The 18,241-nt window shown below is 37.4% G+C and overlaps 1 protein-coding gene across 2 annotated transcripts; it reads left to right on the plus strand.

The window, feature by feature from the left end:
• The first annotated feature begins 1,167 nt into the window (after positions 1–1,167).
• Positions 1,168–17,305, plus strand: epn1a (epsin 1a). 2 transcript variants are annotated; one of them, XM_051131994.1, is made up of 13 exons: positions 1,168–1,555; positions 4,166–4,315; positions 4,678–4,778; positions 7,202–7,360; positions 7,452–7,580; positions 7,948–8,068; positions 8,291–8,433; positions 10,177–10,248; positions 10,782–10,865; positions 11,236–11,488; positions 11,600–11,764; positions 15,242–15,496; positions 15,580–17,305. In XM_051131994.1, the coding sequence occupies exons 3-13, from the start codon at positions 4,710–4,712 to the stop codon at positions 16,065–16,067; spliced, it is 1,938 nt and encodes a 645-aa protein (XP_050987951.1). In that variant the 5' UTR covers positions 1,168–1,555; positions 4,166–4,315; positions 4,678–4,709; the 3' UTR covers positions 16,068–17,305. The 2 variants fall into 2 exon arrangements, with proteins under 2 accessions (XP_050987951.1, XP_050987952.1); XM_051131995.1 differs by lacking the exon at positions 10,177–10,248.
• Positions 17,306–18,241: the final 936 nt, after the last annotated feature.

Consider the following 18,241-nt stretch of genomic DNA (forward strand, 5'->3'; position numbering starts at 1 on the left):
GTAAAAAACAAAAAACAATTTGTTGAGTCAGCTTAAAATAATTTGTTACCCTGCTGCCTTACAGTTTTAAGTTCAGTCAACTAAAATAAGTTTATTAAACTTGAAATGTTAAGTTGTACTAAGTAACAACTTAGCAGATGGGTAAGTAACCCAGCTGCCTTAAAATTTTAAGTTGATTCAACTCAAATATCTAAGTTGTCACTTAGTATAATTTAACATTTCAAATTGAATAAACTTTTTTTGAGTTGACTGAACTTAAAATTTTAAGGCAGTCAGGTTACAAATTATTTTAAGTTGACTCAACAAATTGTTTTTTACAGTGTACTTCAAAGTGTACTGAAAATGCATTTAAAAAAAGTATTTAATTAGTAAACACTTGCAGTATAAACTAAAAACATAGATGTAAACTAGTTGTATACTCAGAGTTTACTACTGTTATACTTAAAAGTATACTTTTATATACTAGAAAGTGGGCCAATTTAGTCCCAAGGAGTATTAAAATAGTACACTTAAAAGTATACTACTAGTACGCTGATATCTGTATACTTACATAAAGTATACTTAAAAATAGACTTGAACTTTACTTAAATATACTACATAAACTTGAAGAATACTTCTTTTTAGTAAGGGTAGTTCTTCATGAGTTATACATTAACATGATTTTCTGTGCATTAGTTAAACAATATTTAATGCATATCAGTGCACCTGAATTGTAAAGTGTTCCCTATCCGTCAAAGAAAAAATCTGGTCTCATTTGATTGAGGACATCGCCACTACGTGGGAATTGCGTGCTATAGCATCACTGTGAAGTTAGGAAAGAAAATATCAGAGGATACTTGTCATCTCTTCATAACTCAAATGTTTGTATAGGTTAATATGACACTTGAGTGCCACAGATGTTAATAGCACATAGCAGCCGTTGCTGTCAAAACTATTGACAGAACTCTTAAGGGTGTCTAACGTCACCAAAACGATTTAATTACATTTGTTTACATATATATAATATTCATATGCCAGATTTTACATTTCACAAAGAGTATTAATCAACATTCATACAGTTAGATGCTTTTACGGCTGCTATTCCAAAATCACCTACAAATCGTTGTATTTACAATAGCTTATAAATATTCAAATCAGGGAGCGCGCAAGGGGGCGCGGTCCGTCCGGGAAACGGAAGCGGAAGTGCCGCCATCTCCTCGTACTATCCGAGCAACAGCAGGGTCAGTACAGACGTTATTTGAGAAAGTAGCGCTGTTATATTTGTAAAAGCGGTTATATGACGCGTTACATATTTAAATGCCGAGCACGACTCGAGGGGCGATAGTTGTGAAGGCAAACCGCTGTCGCGTCACTCTGTCACGCACTCACCCGCGTCTCTTTATGAGTTGAGTTAGCATAGCGCAGCGCTCACGTCTCTAAATGAGTGTTTTTAATTTAGCGCCGTGACAGAGGCAACAGCGCGTTCCTTTACTCCCGACTTCACTGATAACAACCCGCTTTCTGCTGTTCGGCTGGATGTCTGGTCGTGTTTGAGAGGAACAACAGAAGCTCAGCGGTAAGTAGCCTCAGCTAGCAGCTCTCTAGTGGACTTGGCAGTGATCTCTTTCTGTTAGTTTGAGGGCTTGTGTGGTGCTGAAGTTACTTTTTAAAATCTGTCTAGCGGCTGGGAATAAATGCTGTTGAATTTGTTAGCTGGGTGGAGGAGTAGAGGGGTTTGTGTTGTTGTCCGATAGCCCCCACTGTCATCTGCTCAAAGATAAACAACACGCCGCTTGAACAGATCTGATGCAGAACTTATTCACCAACTGTCAGATTTCACAAACATTTCCAAGCAACTGTTGTTGTAGATAAGTTCATTGAATGTTGTATATCGCCTCATCAACTTGCTTTTGAAAACCACCTGTTGACCCCTGATTTTACTGTTTTGAATCGAGGTTGAAGTTAAAGCTCTCTGGTTTCATTGATAACAGTTCATTCAGGCTTTTGTACTTTGCTCCTTACATCCTCAAGGCGGCTGTGGGACTGTTATCAAGCCAAAACCTTATGCAACAATGCTGCATGTTAATAGGCCCTATCATGAACTACTACTTATCACCTGCTCTTCATGGATTGATGGACACTTAGAAGTACATTTTTAATATGTTTACCTAAACATAATGTCACTTTAATGTAGTCAAGGGTGCTCATGTAGTTTATTAGTTCAATAATATGATAACGTTAGTAACTCCCGCGTTCCTATGTTATACAATGTGTTTAATGTTAGCCATGTAAAGCATGACACATAAAATAATAGTCAAATATATATATATATATTTTGAATTGGAAGAGTTTATTAAACTTTTAGACAGGAAAAAAATATATGTTTGCATGTGTGTTTCGTATTATTTAATACACCAGAGTTTTATGGCTAATGTATTATATAGTGAGAATATGGAGCTGACATTTAAGGAGGGGAAAAACATGTTAATTTTATTTAGAGGCCCAAATTGAGCCAAAATAGGCAATTTGGTGCAGATGTTATTTATATGGCCAAAATGTAAGATCAAATTTTGATAGATTGTAATATAACTCGATCCTATTTTAATAGCCCTGTGACAGACTACTTGCATAAAATGTATATACACTACCAGTCAAAAGTTTTTGAACAGTAAGATTTTTAATGTAAGTCTCTTCTGCACACCAGGCCTGCATTTATTTGATCCAACATGCAGCAAAAGCAGTAATATTGTGGAATATTTTTACTATTTAAAATAACTGCTTTCTATTTGAATATGCTTTAAAATGTAATTTATTCCTGTGATCGAAGCTAAATTTTCAGCATCTTTACTCCATTGTTACATCATCCTTCAGAAATCATCGTAATGTGCTGATTTGCTGTTCAAGAAACACTTTTATTATTATTAATATTTAAAACCGTTGAGTACATTTTTGTCAGGATTCTTTAATGAATCGAAAGATCCGAAGATCAGCATTTATCTGAAATAAAATGCTTTTGTGACATTATACACTAAACCATTCAAAAACTTTATTTTTGAAAAAAATATTTTTTTGGGAAAGAAATTATAGAAATTATAATAAATTTCTGTTTCAGATTAATGCTGTTCTTCTGAACTTAAAAAAAAAATTTACTCGGCTGTTTTCAACATAAAAATAATAATTGTATTTTTTTGCACAGCAAATCAGCATATTAGAATGATTTCTGAAGGATCATGTGACTGGAGTAATGATGCTAAAAATTCAGCTTTGAAATCACAGAAATAAATTACATTTTAAAATATATTAAAATAGAAAGCAGTTATTTTAAATAGTAAAAATATTTCACATTTTTACAGTTTTTGCTGTACTTTGGATCAAATAAGTGCAGGCTTGGTGAGCGGTAGAGAATTCTTTAAAAACATTAAAAAGTCTTAAAAAAACATTTTTGGCTGGTAGTGTAAATATTAGTTGTCACTCTATATCTTCTAATATTATGTTATAGTAAGATATTTCAATGCTTAGTTTTATAATCAACACTGTTGTTTTTATTCTGGGGGCCGAAACCTAGAATTCAATGCAGGACAGTGATTACTGAGAGAAGTATCAATAAATGGTCCTCAAATTTTTGTTGTGTCGTATTTGATACATAATTAATGTATGTATAAGCAAGTAAGCCTAAATTGCTTCCGTCCAGTAAATGTTCATCTTAAAATATTAATAACAATGTAGTAGTTATGTTTATTTTATATGAATAATTATGGATTTCACACTAAAAAGACACTTGTACCACAACATGAATGTAGACATTTTTACAGCTATGTATTAACCAAAAAAAAAAAGTTATCATTCAGAAGGCATGTAGTCCTCTTTGTTACAGCTTTTTCAGAAAAGTTCAGAATTTCCATGTATCTTTGCAATCCACGTATCAAATGTGATAAAGTATGTTATGCTTTGTATATCACAGCAGGTGTTGAGCTTCAGCTTTGTTGTAGTATCTCTAGGCCTCCACCTAGCTGATGATCAAATGAGCGATGTACAGTGCCTTCAGGCATGGTTTGCTATTACTGCATTTTCTCTTTTGTGAAAGAGCAGAATTGAATGCCTATTGTATTTTAGGCCTCCACAGTGCTGCACCAGCTTTCGTCCCTGTATGTTGTACCTCCCGTTTAAATCTCTGTTCTTCTCGCAGTTATTTCACCCCACATCTGTGCTTCTGGGCCCTCATGTGGCCGCCGTGCGGAGGTTTGGAACAGTGGACAGGCTAAACACTGAGAGACCCTGACCTGAGCGCGCACACACAGAGAGACCGAGAGGGGGGGAGAGAGAACGACACTCCCAGGTATAGTACACTTCACAGGCACTTCCTGGAGCCAGACTCACACGTCATCAGATGCTCTTGTGTTTACAGAGCTTTTAGGTTGGGGAATTCCTGGTGCTGCACTCTCATGGTTACAGAGGGTGCTCTGTACTGGAGATTAAATTTTTTTTAATCGATGTAGAAATGGATGGCATTTGAATAGCAGCCAAAGCATTTCTTTTTTGTTTGATAAACGTCCTGCTGATAACCCTCGGTCATTCTTAGATATGAACGTTTGTTTCAGACTCAGACGATACACTCCCTTTTGAAAAATGTGTAGCCTTTATTTGCCTTTGTACCTGTTCATATTAGTGTTTTATTGACTTTGTTTTACAATGCCCCAGATTTTGCAGAACCTGATAGCCAGCCTGTTGCCATGTCGACATCATCGCTGCGGCGACAAGTGAAGAACATTGTTCACAATTACTCAGAGGCGGAGATAAAGGTTAGACTTTTACCTTTGTCACCCAGCTTTCATTTTCTTCTTCTTCTCCTTTTCACACTCTTCTCCATCTTGGCCATGAAACAGCTTTTGTATTTAAGCCATTTAGTTCCTGATAAATGTTTTGCACTTCTGCCCTTCATTTTTTTTTTTTTTTGATTCAATGAAGCTGATAGCAGTCATACAAAAGGGGCTGGAAATCATTCATTCGTTTTTATCGGTTGTTTAACTGGTGACTGAAAATGCAGAAAACCTTAAATGAATCTCCTCAAGCAATGTATTGCACAGAATCACATGTTTTTTGTGTGGATTTCCTGCTAAAAGAGGAAAAGTGCAGTCACAACAATGGTCAGCAAAATTTTGCAGGCTGTAAATAGAAATCGATGTAATTAAAAAGTTTTGTGTGAGGGTGAGAGAAAAAAAAAATCCTAATACAGATCTCACTTATGAAGAGTTGGTCACACGAACTTGCTAAATTGACCACTTAATTTCTTCAAGTGACTTCTGTGCGATCTATGTTTCATTTCTTACACTTTTTACCATGGACATTTCTCACTGAAATATTGCTAATGGTACTGCAGATTAAGTTTGTTTGGAATAACAGCATACTTACAATACTACTCTAGCCAATACTGTATCTGTAGTAAAATAATATGTATACTTTGTGCAGTTTTATCAGATTTTATGTGTCTGGATCATAATGATGATTTAATATATTCTCCAAAATGTCCAGCATATACATTATACATATATATACATATATACATACAGCATACTTTGTGGGATACGGTATACCACAATGCAAGGCACTGACCTTCAGTTTCTAGCCTTGTGAATGAACCAGAAGCAGTAACGTCTACAATCTTTCTTGTAGAACTGAACATCATACAGTCAAACCAGTAATTATTCAGACGCCAGATATAATTTTTGATATATTTTTTTTGATAGTGGGTGCAGGACAGTATAGTTACGTAAGTGAGGATAGCAAAATAAAGTAAACTGTGACATATTATAGCCAAAAATTCTTTATACAGTGGACTACCAGTAAAACTGATAAAAATTTGGGAACAAATATTATTCAGACACTTTGACCTGACCATGTTTTGCTTACGTTTTTTTTTCGTTAATTGCTAATGCGACCTTTTTACACCACAGGCTGAACAAAATTAAGCATTGCTTAGTAATTGGTCAACAAAGTATTGATAGTTGTGTAAATATTGTCATACTAGTACAGATTGTAATCCATTACACACCTTTCTATCAAAGTTATCTGACATTATCAAGATGAATTTGTTCTAAAACCGTTTAACTCTGAATTCTTGTCATATTTTATAACCATTTTCTAAACTATAGTGAATAAACTGTCATGATGTGAGAAATGTTGAAGGTGTCTGAATATATTTTGGTTTGACTGTATATGTTAAATGTTTTTTTTTTTTTAAATTTCGTATATAATTTTTTTCTAATCATTATAATATATATTTTTACTTGACAGCACTAGCTGAATAAACATGCAGTGTTTTGTGTCCATGTGCCATATTTCTGTTTAATATTTTTATAGTTGCATACAGTATATGGTTTCACAACATTTTTTTTTAAAGGGATAGTTTGCCCAAAAATGAAAATTACCCCATGATTTACTCAGCCTCAAGCCATTATATTTTCTTTATTTTTTCACACAAATACAATCGGAGTTACATTAAAAAATGTCCTGGCTCTTCCAAGCTTCATAATAGCAGTGAATGGGTGTTGAGATTTAATGGCCAAGTCAAGCCACCTTTATTTATAAAGCACTTTTGACAATGCAGATTGTGTCAAAACAGCTTTACAGTGTTAAGTGTGTCAATAATGCAAAAGGAAAATAGTTAACACTCAATTTTTAGTCAAAGTCAGTTCATCATTGATTTAGTCCAGCAGAAGTACAATAAAGTGCATCCATCCATCATAAAAGTGCATTCATTCATCATAAAAAGAAAAACAAAATACCAGTCATGAATTACAAATAAAAAATGAGGATTTGTAAAGAAAAATGGCATAGGATTGATTTACTTCATTGCTAGGACATTGATTTACTTCAAAGGGTCTTTATTAACCCCCCGGAGCTGTGTGGAGTACTTTTTATGATGGATGGATGCACTTTATTTTGCTTCAAAATCTCAACACCCATTCACTGTCATTATAAAGCTTGAAAGAGCCAGGACATTTATTTGTTGTTGTTTTTTTATGTATAACTCCGATCGTATTTGTCTGAAAGAATAAAGTCATAGACACGTAGGATGGCTTGAAGGTGAGTAAATCATGGGGTAATTTTAATTTTTGATTTTTGGGTGAACTATCCCTTTATTAGTGGACAGCAAACAATGCACATTGCACTGTATTCAACAAATATAAAGAGACACTTTAACTTTATTTTATATTTTCCGCAGGTTAGAGAAGCAACCTCTAATGACCCATGGGGTCCCTCTAGCTCTCTGATGTCAGAAATCGCTGACCTGACATACAATGTAGTGGCCTTCTCAGAGATTATGAGCATGGTCTGGAAGAGACTCAACGACCATGGGAAGAACTGGAGACATGTATATAAAGTAAGTTTGATGATTTTACCCTCGCTAGTGGCAGATGTGGTAAATGAGGCTATAAACATAATCTGATTATATTTTACACTCTCTTTCTCAGGCTATGACTTTGATGGAGTATCTGATAAAGACGGGTTCAGAGAGAGTGGCACAGCAATGCAGGGAAAACATCTACGCCGTTCAGACACTGAAAGATTTCCAGTACATAGACAGAGATGGCAAGGACCAGGTACACACAAATAGGAATTTACATTTATACACACACTTGCAAATGACAAGTGTTACCTCTCTTTCAATGAGGAAATAAAAAGAGAACGCTCCGTGTTAGCTTTGAAGTGTCCTTCAACATGTTAATAACAGCTCTCATATGTGATTCACACGCTACAACAATCTCTCGCTCAAGGTCTCCATGTGCAGTCAATTCAAACACCATGACTTTCAATCAAGGTTTTCTCCCACTCAAAAACATTAGTTCAGTCTTCAACTCGAATACTTTCGCCACATAGGACTAGATTAGAATTGCACACATGCTTTGTATAAAACAAAATGAGTTTATAGATAAAACACACACCTTACATGTTGTGTGTATGTTTCAGGGCGTGAATGTACGGGAAAAGGCCAAGCAGCTGGTGACTTTGCTAAAAGATGAGGAGAGGCTACGAGAGGAGAGGATCCATGCGCTCAAGACCAAAGAGAAGATGGCACAGACTAGCAGTGGTAAGAACTACAAGTGCTTTGCTGTAGGAGGGGCTTATGAAAGGGTCAGGGCGGACACTCAAATGTTTGTCAGCACCCTTATAAAAAACACTCTGAGTGCACTTCACAGCTTTGGCCAAGTATGGAGGTTGGCAAGCATTTCGCTCTCCAAGCACTTTTAGCCACCGATAGTCCACCATCTATTGATGCATCATAATGGCTGTCATTTGACTCCTCCCTTAGCATCTTCGGCCCCTTCTGCTCCTGCTTTAGGGGGAGGACTGCACACAGGAGCAGACTCTGAGCAAGCGTGGCCCCAGAGCTCTGGAGAGGAGGACCTGCAGCTCCAGCTGGCACTGGCCATGAGCAAGGAAGAGGCGGAGCAGGTAAAGTCTCTCAGCCAATCAGCTTTTCAGGCTGCAGGTAAAATACACTACTGAGATGGTTCAGAGACAGAGGAAGATGAATAGTTGTTCTATCAGAAACGGAAAGAGCTTTGTAGGCATACTTAATGTGAAATTGTATTTTAGCAGAACTATACGTAAGGGATAATGCGGAGTCAGCTGGTCAATAATGCAGAATAACTCATGACATGGTGATCAGATCTTCATTTTGTGATGACAAACTACTGTACTGACTGTATATTATCCTGCTTATTACACAGAAATAAATAAATTGACATTAATTTGAGATGAGACTATGCTATAAGGTAGCACAGGAAATTGTTTGCCTGAGACACTGGTCAATTATATACTTTGTGACCTTTATATAAACCTATTTGATCGCAAAATGTAGTCTAGACCAATCAGGTATTCCAGATTGCTCTAATGGACTGTGTGACCTTTGAAATATATTTTTACATACTATTACTGATTTACAAGTTGTTCTTAAATGTATATAATAATATAATAACTGTGGCTTCCCAATCAGAGCTCAACAGTAAGGATTTTTTACTGCTTACTGAGTCAGACCATCACAACTTTAGATTTTGGTTAATAATTGTTTTATAACAGTTATTAATTGTTTCGTAACATTTTATCATTTTTATTGGAATTCAATTTTTTTTTTTATTTACACACAATTTTTACATTTGTAATGTAACTTACACTGCCATTTAAAAGTTTGGGATCAGTAAGATTTTTTTTGTAATTATTTATTTATTTATTTTTTTTAAAGAAGTTTCTTATGGCCATCAAGGTTGCATTTATTTTTTTTAAAATCAAAAATACTAAAACAATGTTTTTCTATTTTAATATACTTTAAAATGTAATTTATTCCTGTGATCAAAGCTAAGTTTTTAAGATTATTACTCCAGTATTCAGTGTCATGTTCCTTTAGAAAGCATTCTAATATTATCTATTTTGAATAAATACTGTTCTTTTTAACTTTTTATCAAAGAATCGTGAAAAAATATCACAGGTTCCAAAAAAAAAAAAAAATTGGCAGTTCAACTGTTGCCAACACTGATAATAAATCAGCATATTAAAATGATTTCTGAAGGATCATGTGACACTGAAGACTGGAGTAATGGCTGGTGAAAGTTTATCTTTGCATCACAGGAATAATTATATTTTAAAGTATATTAAAATAGAAACCATTGTTTTATATTGTAATAACATTTTGCAATATTACTGTTATTTTTGTATTTTTAAGCAAATAAATGCAGCCTTGATGAGCATATGAGACTTCTGTAAAAAACATTAAAAGTCTTACTTATCCCAAACTTTTTAATGTAATTTTGGCATTTAATTTTAATTTTTTTAAATCAGTTGTATAATAATAATAATACAGGATGTTTTCAGAGGAAAAAAGTTTGTAAAGACTAAAAAGGCATATACAAAAATATTCCCCAATAGGTCAAGTGGCAGTTCTGTCAACTGGCTCAGCTCCCTCACACTGGCCTCAGGCCATCCTTACTGTTGAGCTCTGCTAATAATAACCATCTTTAAAGCTCCCTAAATCTGCCTTCTTCAACTAACTGCCATCATAAAACAGAAATATGGGCTGTTTCTCTAATAAAGTAGAATAACACACATTAAACATTAGCGCCCGTCCTCTGCACAGTTTCTGCACATTTCCCCTTTCATTCCTTCACTTACACCTGTCCTCACCCTGCCCCATTCCTTCAGACTAGCAATGACCCTCTGGAAGATGCAGAGCTCCGCTACGCACTCACAGTCAGCCAGGAGACTCACCAAAAGGTCAGGGAGCAAAAATTCATCCAGGTCGCAGTGGATGAAGCCTTCCTTTGCTATCCTCTACCCTTGCAAATCAAAGATCAGCCTGAAATAATAATAATAATATATACATCATGGAACTATTGAAATATCTATGAAATACCTAGTAAGTGCTTTTAAAAAGGTTAAAATTTTCCGTTGTTCCTTTGTGTGCGTTGAGTTTACCTTTTGTTAATTATTTCTGTTTGAAGTCTTCTGAAAAAAATCGTTCACTTTTGCATGATAAAATCAATGAGTAATTTCGAAAGTACCTGTAATTCTCAGTAATTGTTCATTCTTTGTAATTCCACCAGAGCTTATCAATGCAATATCAGAGTAGATGAACCGCTCACTACTTCCAAATGTTGTTGATTTGTGTCTAACTCGAGCCATGAAGCACAACTCTGAAGCTGGTGAGACATGGGAGTCAGGTTGCCACAGTTCAGTAGACTCCATTTCCCATCAGCCCACAGAACTTGGTTCACTGTGATGATGTGACGGTGGTGTGTGATTGGCAGGAGGAGCGTCTGCGCAGGGGAGACGACCTGAGGCTGCAGATGGCCATCGAGGAGAGTAAGAGGGAGAAAGCCAAGCCCGAGGAGGTGTGTGATTGTGTACGATTGTGTCAGCAAGCGTTCATGCTGTTCTTCTTTTAGGACGAGAGCGTGAGGTGTACACATGGTAGCGTGGTGTGTTACCGAGGGTTGCGTGTTTGTGTACCTGCCTCTCACTCTCCAAGAGTTACCTGCTCTGTCTGTGTCTCTCACCCTGCGTACGCGCTTTAGCACAACGATGTGTGTGAGCTTGTTTCACTTCCTCTAGAGTTTCCTTCTTGCCATTTCGCCACACTAGTTATTATTGAACCACTTGCAAGTGTAAGTGTCTGTCCTCTCTGTACAAACAAGCTTCCCTCTCACGCTTTTGTTTTCTCGCACACTCCTTTCCGTTCTTACTGACGTGTCTCTCTCTCAGTCGTCTCTGATGGAGTTGAGTGCGGTAGATCCTTGGGGAGCCCCTGCGACGGGCTCCGCGGGACCTTCTCCGCCTCCCGCTTTGGCTCCCGCGTCGACCGCTGGGCCGTGGGGCCCGGCCGATCCTTGGGGAGCCGCCTCCCCCGCCTCTCCCCCGAGTGCCGACCCCTGGGGAGGAGCACCAGCAACAGTAGCCCCGGACCCATGGGGTGACTCGTCCTCTAGAGTGAACTCTGACCCTTGGGCATCCACAGGTGAGAGTGTCGAGGATGTGACCTCCCAGTGTCCTCTGTGTCTTTACCCTGGCTTTTCCTCTTTATCCGTGGTGTCCTCGGATCCTTAACCTCTCCTTGTGTTCCCTCCAGCTGTGACCCCTCCAAGTGCAGACCCTTGGGCTCCCTCAGTGGCTCCGGCCCCTACCCCGCTCTCAGGGTCAACAGATCCCTGGGCAGCGGATGGAGCCGCCCCTGCCACTGACGGTCTGACCTCTGACCCCTGGAGTGGCTCAGTTAAACAAACTAACGGCACAGGTATACTTGCACATGTAAATGCATAGATGCACTGAGCATAGTGTCCAAATTCTTGTCCGGCAGGGACAACGTCCTGCAGAGCTCATCTCCAAATAGTCCCAACATAACTCCCCAGGAGTTTCTTGCTATCCGCAAGACTTTTTTTTAATATCTTGGTTAAGGTGTGTTTAAATGGAGGCTATAGCTAAACTCTGCAGAACAGTGGCCCTCCAAGAGCAGGTTTGGACAACCCTGACTTGTCCAACTTGATTGCTTGGTACTGGTTTATTAAAGGGATAGTTCCATGATTTACTCACCTTCAGCCCATCCTAGGTGTATATGACTTTATTTTTTCAGACAAATGCAATTTGAATTACATTAAAAAAAATGTTCTGGCTCTTAAAAGCTTTAAATTGGCAGTAAATGGTGGTCCAGATTTTGAAGCAAAATAAAGTGCATCCATCCATCATAAAAAGTACTCCACATGACTTTGGGAGGTTAACAAAGGCCTTCTGAAGTGAAGTGATTCATTTGTGTAAAAAAAAATATTAGAGGTCGACCGATACTGAATTTTACCTAAACTGATTATTTATATCCTTTCATATATATAATCAATATCATACGAGGAGTGCCTTTTTTTCTCCAAAAGTCAGCATGATTACAAATGTGATATTGATTTTATACAACAGTTCAATAAACAAGTTAATGTTTAGGAGACTTGCATTTTAGAGACCATATTTCCTGTTTTTTTGCTCTGTTTTGCCAACAAAAATCATTCCAAACACAGCCACAGCACTGTTTTGTGTCTCTGAGCAACATGACTGTTTTTTTCCTGAATGAATCAGCTGTTTAAATGATTTGGTTCAATTGCAATTACTCATTAACAGTGATTTAGTGCCACCTACTGATGGTTTTAATTTTACATTTAAAGTATCTTTTCATTTGTAAATCATTTCAAATATCAGTATTCAACTTAAATGTCAAAAAATTTATGTATTTGTACCTGCAGGTTAAAGCATTCCATGTTCCTCTGAGCTGCATTGAACAGTGTAAATATATCCAAATGCCACTTCAGATGCAGCTTTGATAATGATAATGATTTAATTTGCTTGGTAACAGTCCAAATTTAAGAATTTGACTCAAAAGATTATGCACACACTTAGAAAAAAAGGCTATATAAAGGTAAAAATGGCCATTAAAGGTAAAAGTCAATTTAAACTGATCAGGAAAGATTAATTTCTATCACTGCAGTGAACAGACCACACAGAATATGAAGAATAGCAAAACATTCAGGAGTCAGCTCTCCACGGTAGTCACAGCACAATAACCCACTTGGCAAAATATTATCTAATTATCTGCATCAATAAAATTCCAGAAAATATCAAGATATCTTTTTTTTTGTCAATATCGCACACCCCTGGTTTACGTTATGCCTACATCATGAGAGTGTGTACTACAGTTAGCAGAAGCTAGAGATAGCGGTTTATCTGTATTTTTCTTACACAAATTCATCGATTCACTTCAAAAGGCTTTTAGTAATCCCCTGAAGCTGTGTGCAGTCCTTTTTATGATGGATGGATGCACTTCATTTTGCTTGAAAATCTCAACAGCCAGGAAGAGCCAGGACATTTTTTTTAATAACTAAATGATTAAACACTAATAACTAAACAAAATAAACAATTATATTTGTTTGAAAGAAGAAAGTCATATATACCTAGGATGGCTTGAGAGTGAGTAAATCATAGGGTCATTTTCATTTTTGGGTGAACTATCCCTTTAACTCTTTGCTAAGCTCTGTTTCCTTGGCTGCTTTGGTATTACAGAAGGTTTCATAGGATGAACTGGAGATTTCCAGAAGCAGAATGGATATTACTCTTATGTGAACTGGAAGCAATTTGTCCTTGGATGCAAAGCACCCTTCAAGAAATGATGCTCTTAAAGGACACGTCCACTTCCAAAAAGATTCACATAATGTGCTCACCCCCTTGTCATCCAAGATGTTCATGTCTTTCTTTCTTCAGTTGTAAAGAAATTGTTTTTTGAGGAAAACATTTCAGCATTTTTCTCCATATAATGGACTGATATGGTGCCCCGATTTTGAACTTCCAAAATGCAGTTTAAATACGGCTTCAAACGATCCCAAATGCGGTTGTAAATATTCCCAGCCGACGAAGAAGGGCCTTATCTAGCTTAACAATTGGTTATTTTCATAAAAATAATACAAAACTGTTTTGTTCCAGTTCATGACAGTAAGGGTATGTCGAAAAACTCCCATCTCATGTTCTCCCTCAACTTCAAAATTGTCCTATATCGCTGTTTTACCGTTTTTGTTTAGTGTTTGATCTTTGCATGTTCACTTTGCAAAGACTGTGTCGGTACAACAGCGATGTAGGTTGATTTTAAAATGATTTTTGAAGTTGGTGGAGAAAATACGATTGGAGTTTTTTGACATACCCTAACTGTCTTGAGCCAGAATACACAGTTCAAGGAGAGCAAGACGAGTGTTTGAGGTTAAAAAAGATTTAAATTGTATTTTTTTAAATGAAAATAACTGATCGTTTCGCTAGATAAGACCCTTCGTCCTTGACTGGGATCATTTATAACCACATTTGGGATCATTTGAAGTCGCATTTAAACTGCATTTTGGAAGTTCAAAATTGGGGGACCATATCGGTCCATTATATGGAAAACAATGGTGAAATGTTTCCCTCAAAAAACATAATTTCTTTATGACTGAAGAAAGAAAGACATGAACATCTTGAATGGCAAAGGGGGTGAGTACATTTTATGTGAATCTTTGTTTTGGAAGTGGACTTCTCCTTTTAAAAAGTAAATTTTTTTTCCCATCATTTATTGCTATCCCATTAAATTGGTGCTAGATGATGATCTAAATATTTAAATAGGCAGGAACATTATAATATACGCAAAATGCATGGTGTTATTATAATTTGGTGGACAGCAACAATCGCTTTTGATAGTTTTGTTCAATGATGTGTTTAAGGCAGGCTTCTTTTTTTGAACAACTAACAAGATCATATGTGACCCTGGACCACTAAACCAATCATAAGTAGCACAGGTAAATTTGTAGCAATAGCCAACAATACATAGTGTGGGTCAAAATTATTGATTTTTCTTGTCCAAAATCATTAGGATATTAAGTAAAGATTGTGTTCCTTGAAGATATTTAGTAAATTTCCACTATAAATATATCAACTTAATTTTTGATTAGTAATATACATTGCTAAGAACTTCATTTGGACAACTTTAAAGGTGATTTTCTCAACCTTTTGGACCCTCAAATGCCAGGTTTTCAAATAGATGCATCTCGACCAAATATTGTCATATCTTAACAAACCATAAATCAATGGAAATGTATTTATTCAGATGATGTATAAATGTCAATTTCAAAAACCCATATGACTGGTTTTGTGGTCCTGGGTCACACATTGTTAATCCTTTACCTGCAATTCTTTATGCCTCATTCTTTTCCACACACAGCAGACCCAGAGAGAAGAGGCTCCTCAGTGACAGGAGGTGATATTGGAGGTGGAGGCAGCACAGGCTCTCCAGTGCCCTTTGACCTTTCATCGCTCGGTTCCTCCTTGCCTGTTAGAAAAACGCCAGAGTCGTTCTTGGGGCCAAACGCAGCGCTTGTGGATTTAGACTCGCTTGTATCATCAAAACCCAAACCTAAACAACCGCCACCGCCAAGCATCTCCTCCACATCTCACAACCCCTTCCTACAGACACAGGGTGTGTATTTAAAATGAGCCACATTTAGAAAGAACTTATGTTTTGTTTATCCCTCTAACATTAGTTTTCTCCTTACACTTTAGGTCCCTCGTCAACAGGTATGGGAGTGACCCCAGGCAGTACCATTTCCAGTAGAGGGGTGTCTCCGACCCCACCTTCTGCTTCTAATCCTTTTGGCGCGACCCCGATGGCATCCATCTCCCCTCAACCTTCTTCGCTCGGCCTGAGCCAGCTCCGCACGAGCCCCATTCCCCAGAATCCCATGCTGGGTCACATGCCTCCATCAGCAGTGGGAATGGTTCAGCCGGGGATTGGCATGCCAGGAATAGGGGTCCCTATGGTGGCCCCTGGTATGGGCATGGGAATGGTACAGTCCAGCCCAATGGGCATGCCTTTTGGTGGAATATCGCCCATGGGTCCCGCAGGAAATCCATTGCTGATGGGCCCTGGAGGCCCTGCGCAGCCTGCACTGATTTTGGGCGGGCCGTCGGGGGTGGGCGGAGCAATGGGAACGGGAGGATCCATGGGAGGTGGAACCACAGGCACAGGCACCAATCCTTTCCTTTTTTGAGAGATTTCACCCCCTTCTGTCCACTAAACAACCAATCCAAACCTGCCCTACCAACACAAACAGTTTGTGTTTGACAAAAAAAGAAATGTGTGTACATCTCTATATTTAATGAAAAAGTAAAAACAAAAATGTGTTATTTTCTTTCACAAAACAGCATTTCAATTTTTTTTTCGCTTTATTTTACACAGTATTTGAAGTCTATTTATTTCCCTATTGGTTAATTTTTTTTTCTGACAGACATGGATGATTGGTGGGTTCATTCAATGAATGCAGGCTGTTAATATTGTTATATTATTAGGATGATTGTTCAGAAACAGGAAGATGAAGATAAGGGAGGAGGAAAACAAGCCACTAATGAACTCAATCATACACCCCTTTCTCCCCCTTTCATTGATGACCCTCTAATGAAGAGTGCATGAAGGATGACTGACGGGATCGCCCTGAACGGATTGAGATGAATTCAGCTGTCCGTTTTATTCACAACTCTAGTAAAATCATTGAATAGATGTATTGCTTTTAATTTAATTTAATGTGTAATTTTGTATAATTTATTTTAATCGAATGTCTCTGACTCCTGGGATCGATTAAACCAAGGAAAATCGCACTGGAAATCGCCATCGAAACAGATGCCTGCTTGGTCTCCTTTGACCACCTGCGAAATTTCAGTCCACGTCTCGTGGTACACATGAAGAGATGCTGTGTGTGTGAGAGAGCGAGAGTTTGAGTGTGTATGATGTGTCCAGCGTTTTCACTCGGTCCTCTGCTGTGCTTTTAATGGGGTTTTATCAACATAGTGTCACTTTCAGCACTCATTATAAAGGTCCTTTTTTTCACAAATTTATTTTTGCAGTTGAAAGAATCAAAGCATTAATTTGACACCTGTTCACGTGAGAAACAGCGCCTGTCTTTGCATTTCACTTTAGCACCTTTTTTCCTTCAACATTTACACAAACGGGAAAGTGTCAACGCTTCTGGAACTGAAAAAATGAAAATTATCTGAATGATTTTATGGGAAATCATAAAAAAAATCGGGGACTGAATGATCCATGCTGTTATTCTTTATTTACTTTCAATGAATTATTTTATATATATATGAAGATTTTAGAGATATTTCTCTAATATTGGCTATGGTCAAAAATTGTGTGGTGTTGACTGTGAACATTCACATTTAAAATAAAATGGAGCAAAAAAATCAAAGAAATTTAAGAAATAAAAAAAAAATCCACAAAAAAAAAAGTCCACGCTTTATTTTGTTGTGTCTTTGGTTTGCTTTTAAATGGCAATTAAAATTAAAGGGATAAAACACAAGCAATATCCATTCAAAGAGGTAAGTATAGTTGGAATATGTGAAAGTCAATGATATGTGCCAAACTTCCTGCTGCGAGCTGGTGGCGCTATGACTATAACAGGATGTTGGCATGTAGATGTCTTCAAACCAGGGCTTTGATCAAACATGAAGTTTTGTGCAAATTGAACATGATATGTTTAAGTTAGTGTAAAACATGACACATCCTGTTGCCAACAGGTGGCGCTATGATTATAACTAAATATTGGCCTTTAGATGCCTTCAGGCCAGGACTCTTAGCAAATGTGAAGTCTAGTGCAGATTGGACATTGCATGTTTAAGTTTGTGTAAAACAAGTCATTTTTCCTGTTGCCAGTAGGTGGCGCTATGATTATACCAGTTTGTTGGGCTTCAGGACAGGACTCTTATCGAACGGGTGACGTTTGGGGCAAATCGAACATTGTACGGCTGAGTTATAACAACTTACTTTTACATAGTGAAACATCGAACTTTGTCAGGCCGCCTCAAACACGCCCTTCAACGAAAACTCAAGATCTTCACATTTTAACATCGCAATGGCCTTTAGAGTACACTGACCAAATATAATGTTGATGTCATTTAATCTCTAGGAGTTCGTTAGAGCATAAATCATGCCACTTCCTGTTGTCAGCAGGTGGCGCTATGACTATAACAGAATATGGGCACAGGCATGTGTTCAGGACAGGACTCTTATCAAACGTGAATTTTGGTGCAGATCAGACATTGTATGCCTGAGTTATAACAACTTCCTGTTTAATGGCGAAACATCGAAATTTGTCAGGCCACCACGGACACGCCCTTTAACGAAAACTCAAGACCTTCGCAATTTAACGTCACAAAGGGCTTTAGA

Source organism: Labeo rohita, chromosome 16, assembly GCF_022985175.1.
Source record: "Labeo rohita strain BAU-BD-2019 chromosome 16, IGBB_LRoh.1.0, whole genome shotgun sequence".
Taxonomy (NCBI): domain Eukaryota; kingdom Metazoa; phylum Chordata; class Actinopteri; order Cypriniformes; family Cyprinidae; genus Labeo; species Labeo rohita.

Excerpts from the sequence above, each read along its gene's own strand:
- epn1a (XM_051131994.1), top strand. The coding sequence starts at position 4,710 with ATGTCGACATCATCGCTGCGGCGACAAGTGAAGAACATTGTTCACAAT. Across the intron at positions 7,581-7,947 it reads ACAGAGATGGCAAGGACCAG|GGCGTGAATGTACGGGAAAA; the intron begins GTACACACAAAT and ends TGTATGTTTCAG. Across the intron at positions 10,866-11,235 it reads AGAAAGCCAAGCCCGAGGAG|TCGTCTCTGATGGAGTTGAG; the intron begins GTGTGTGATTGT and ends TCTCTCTCTCAG.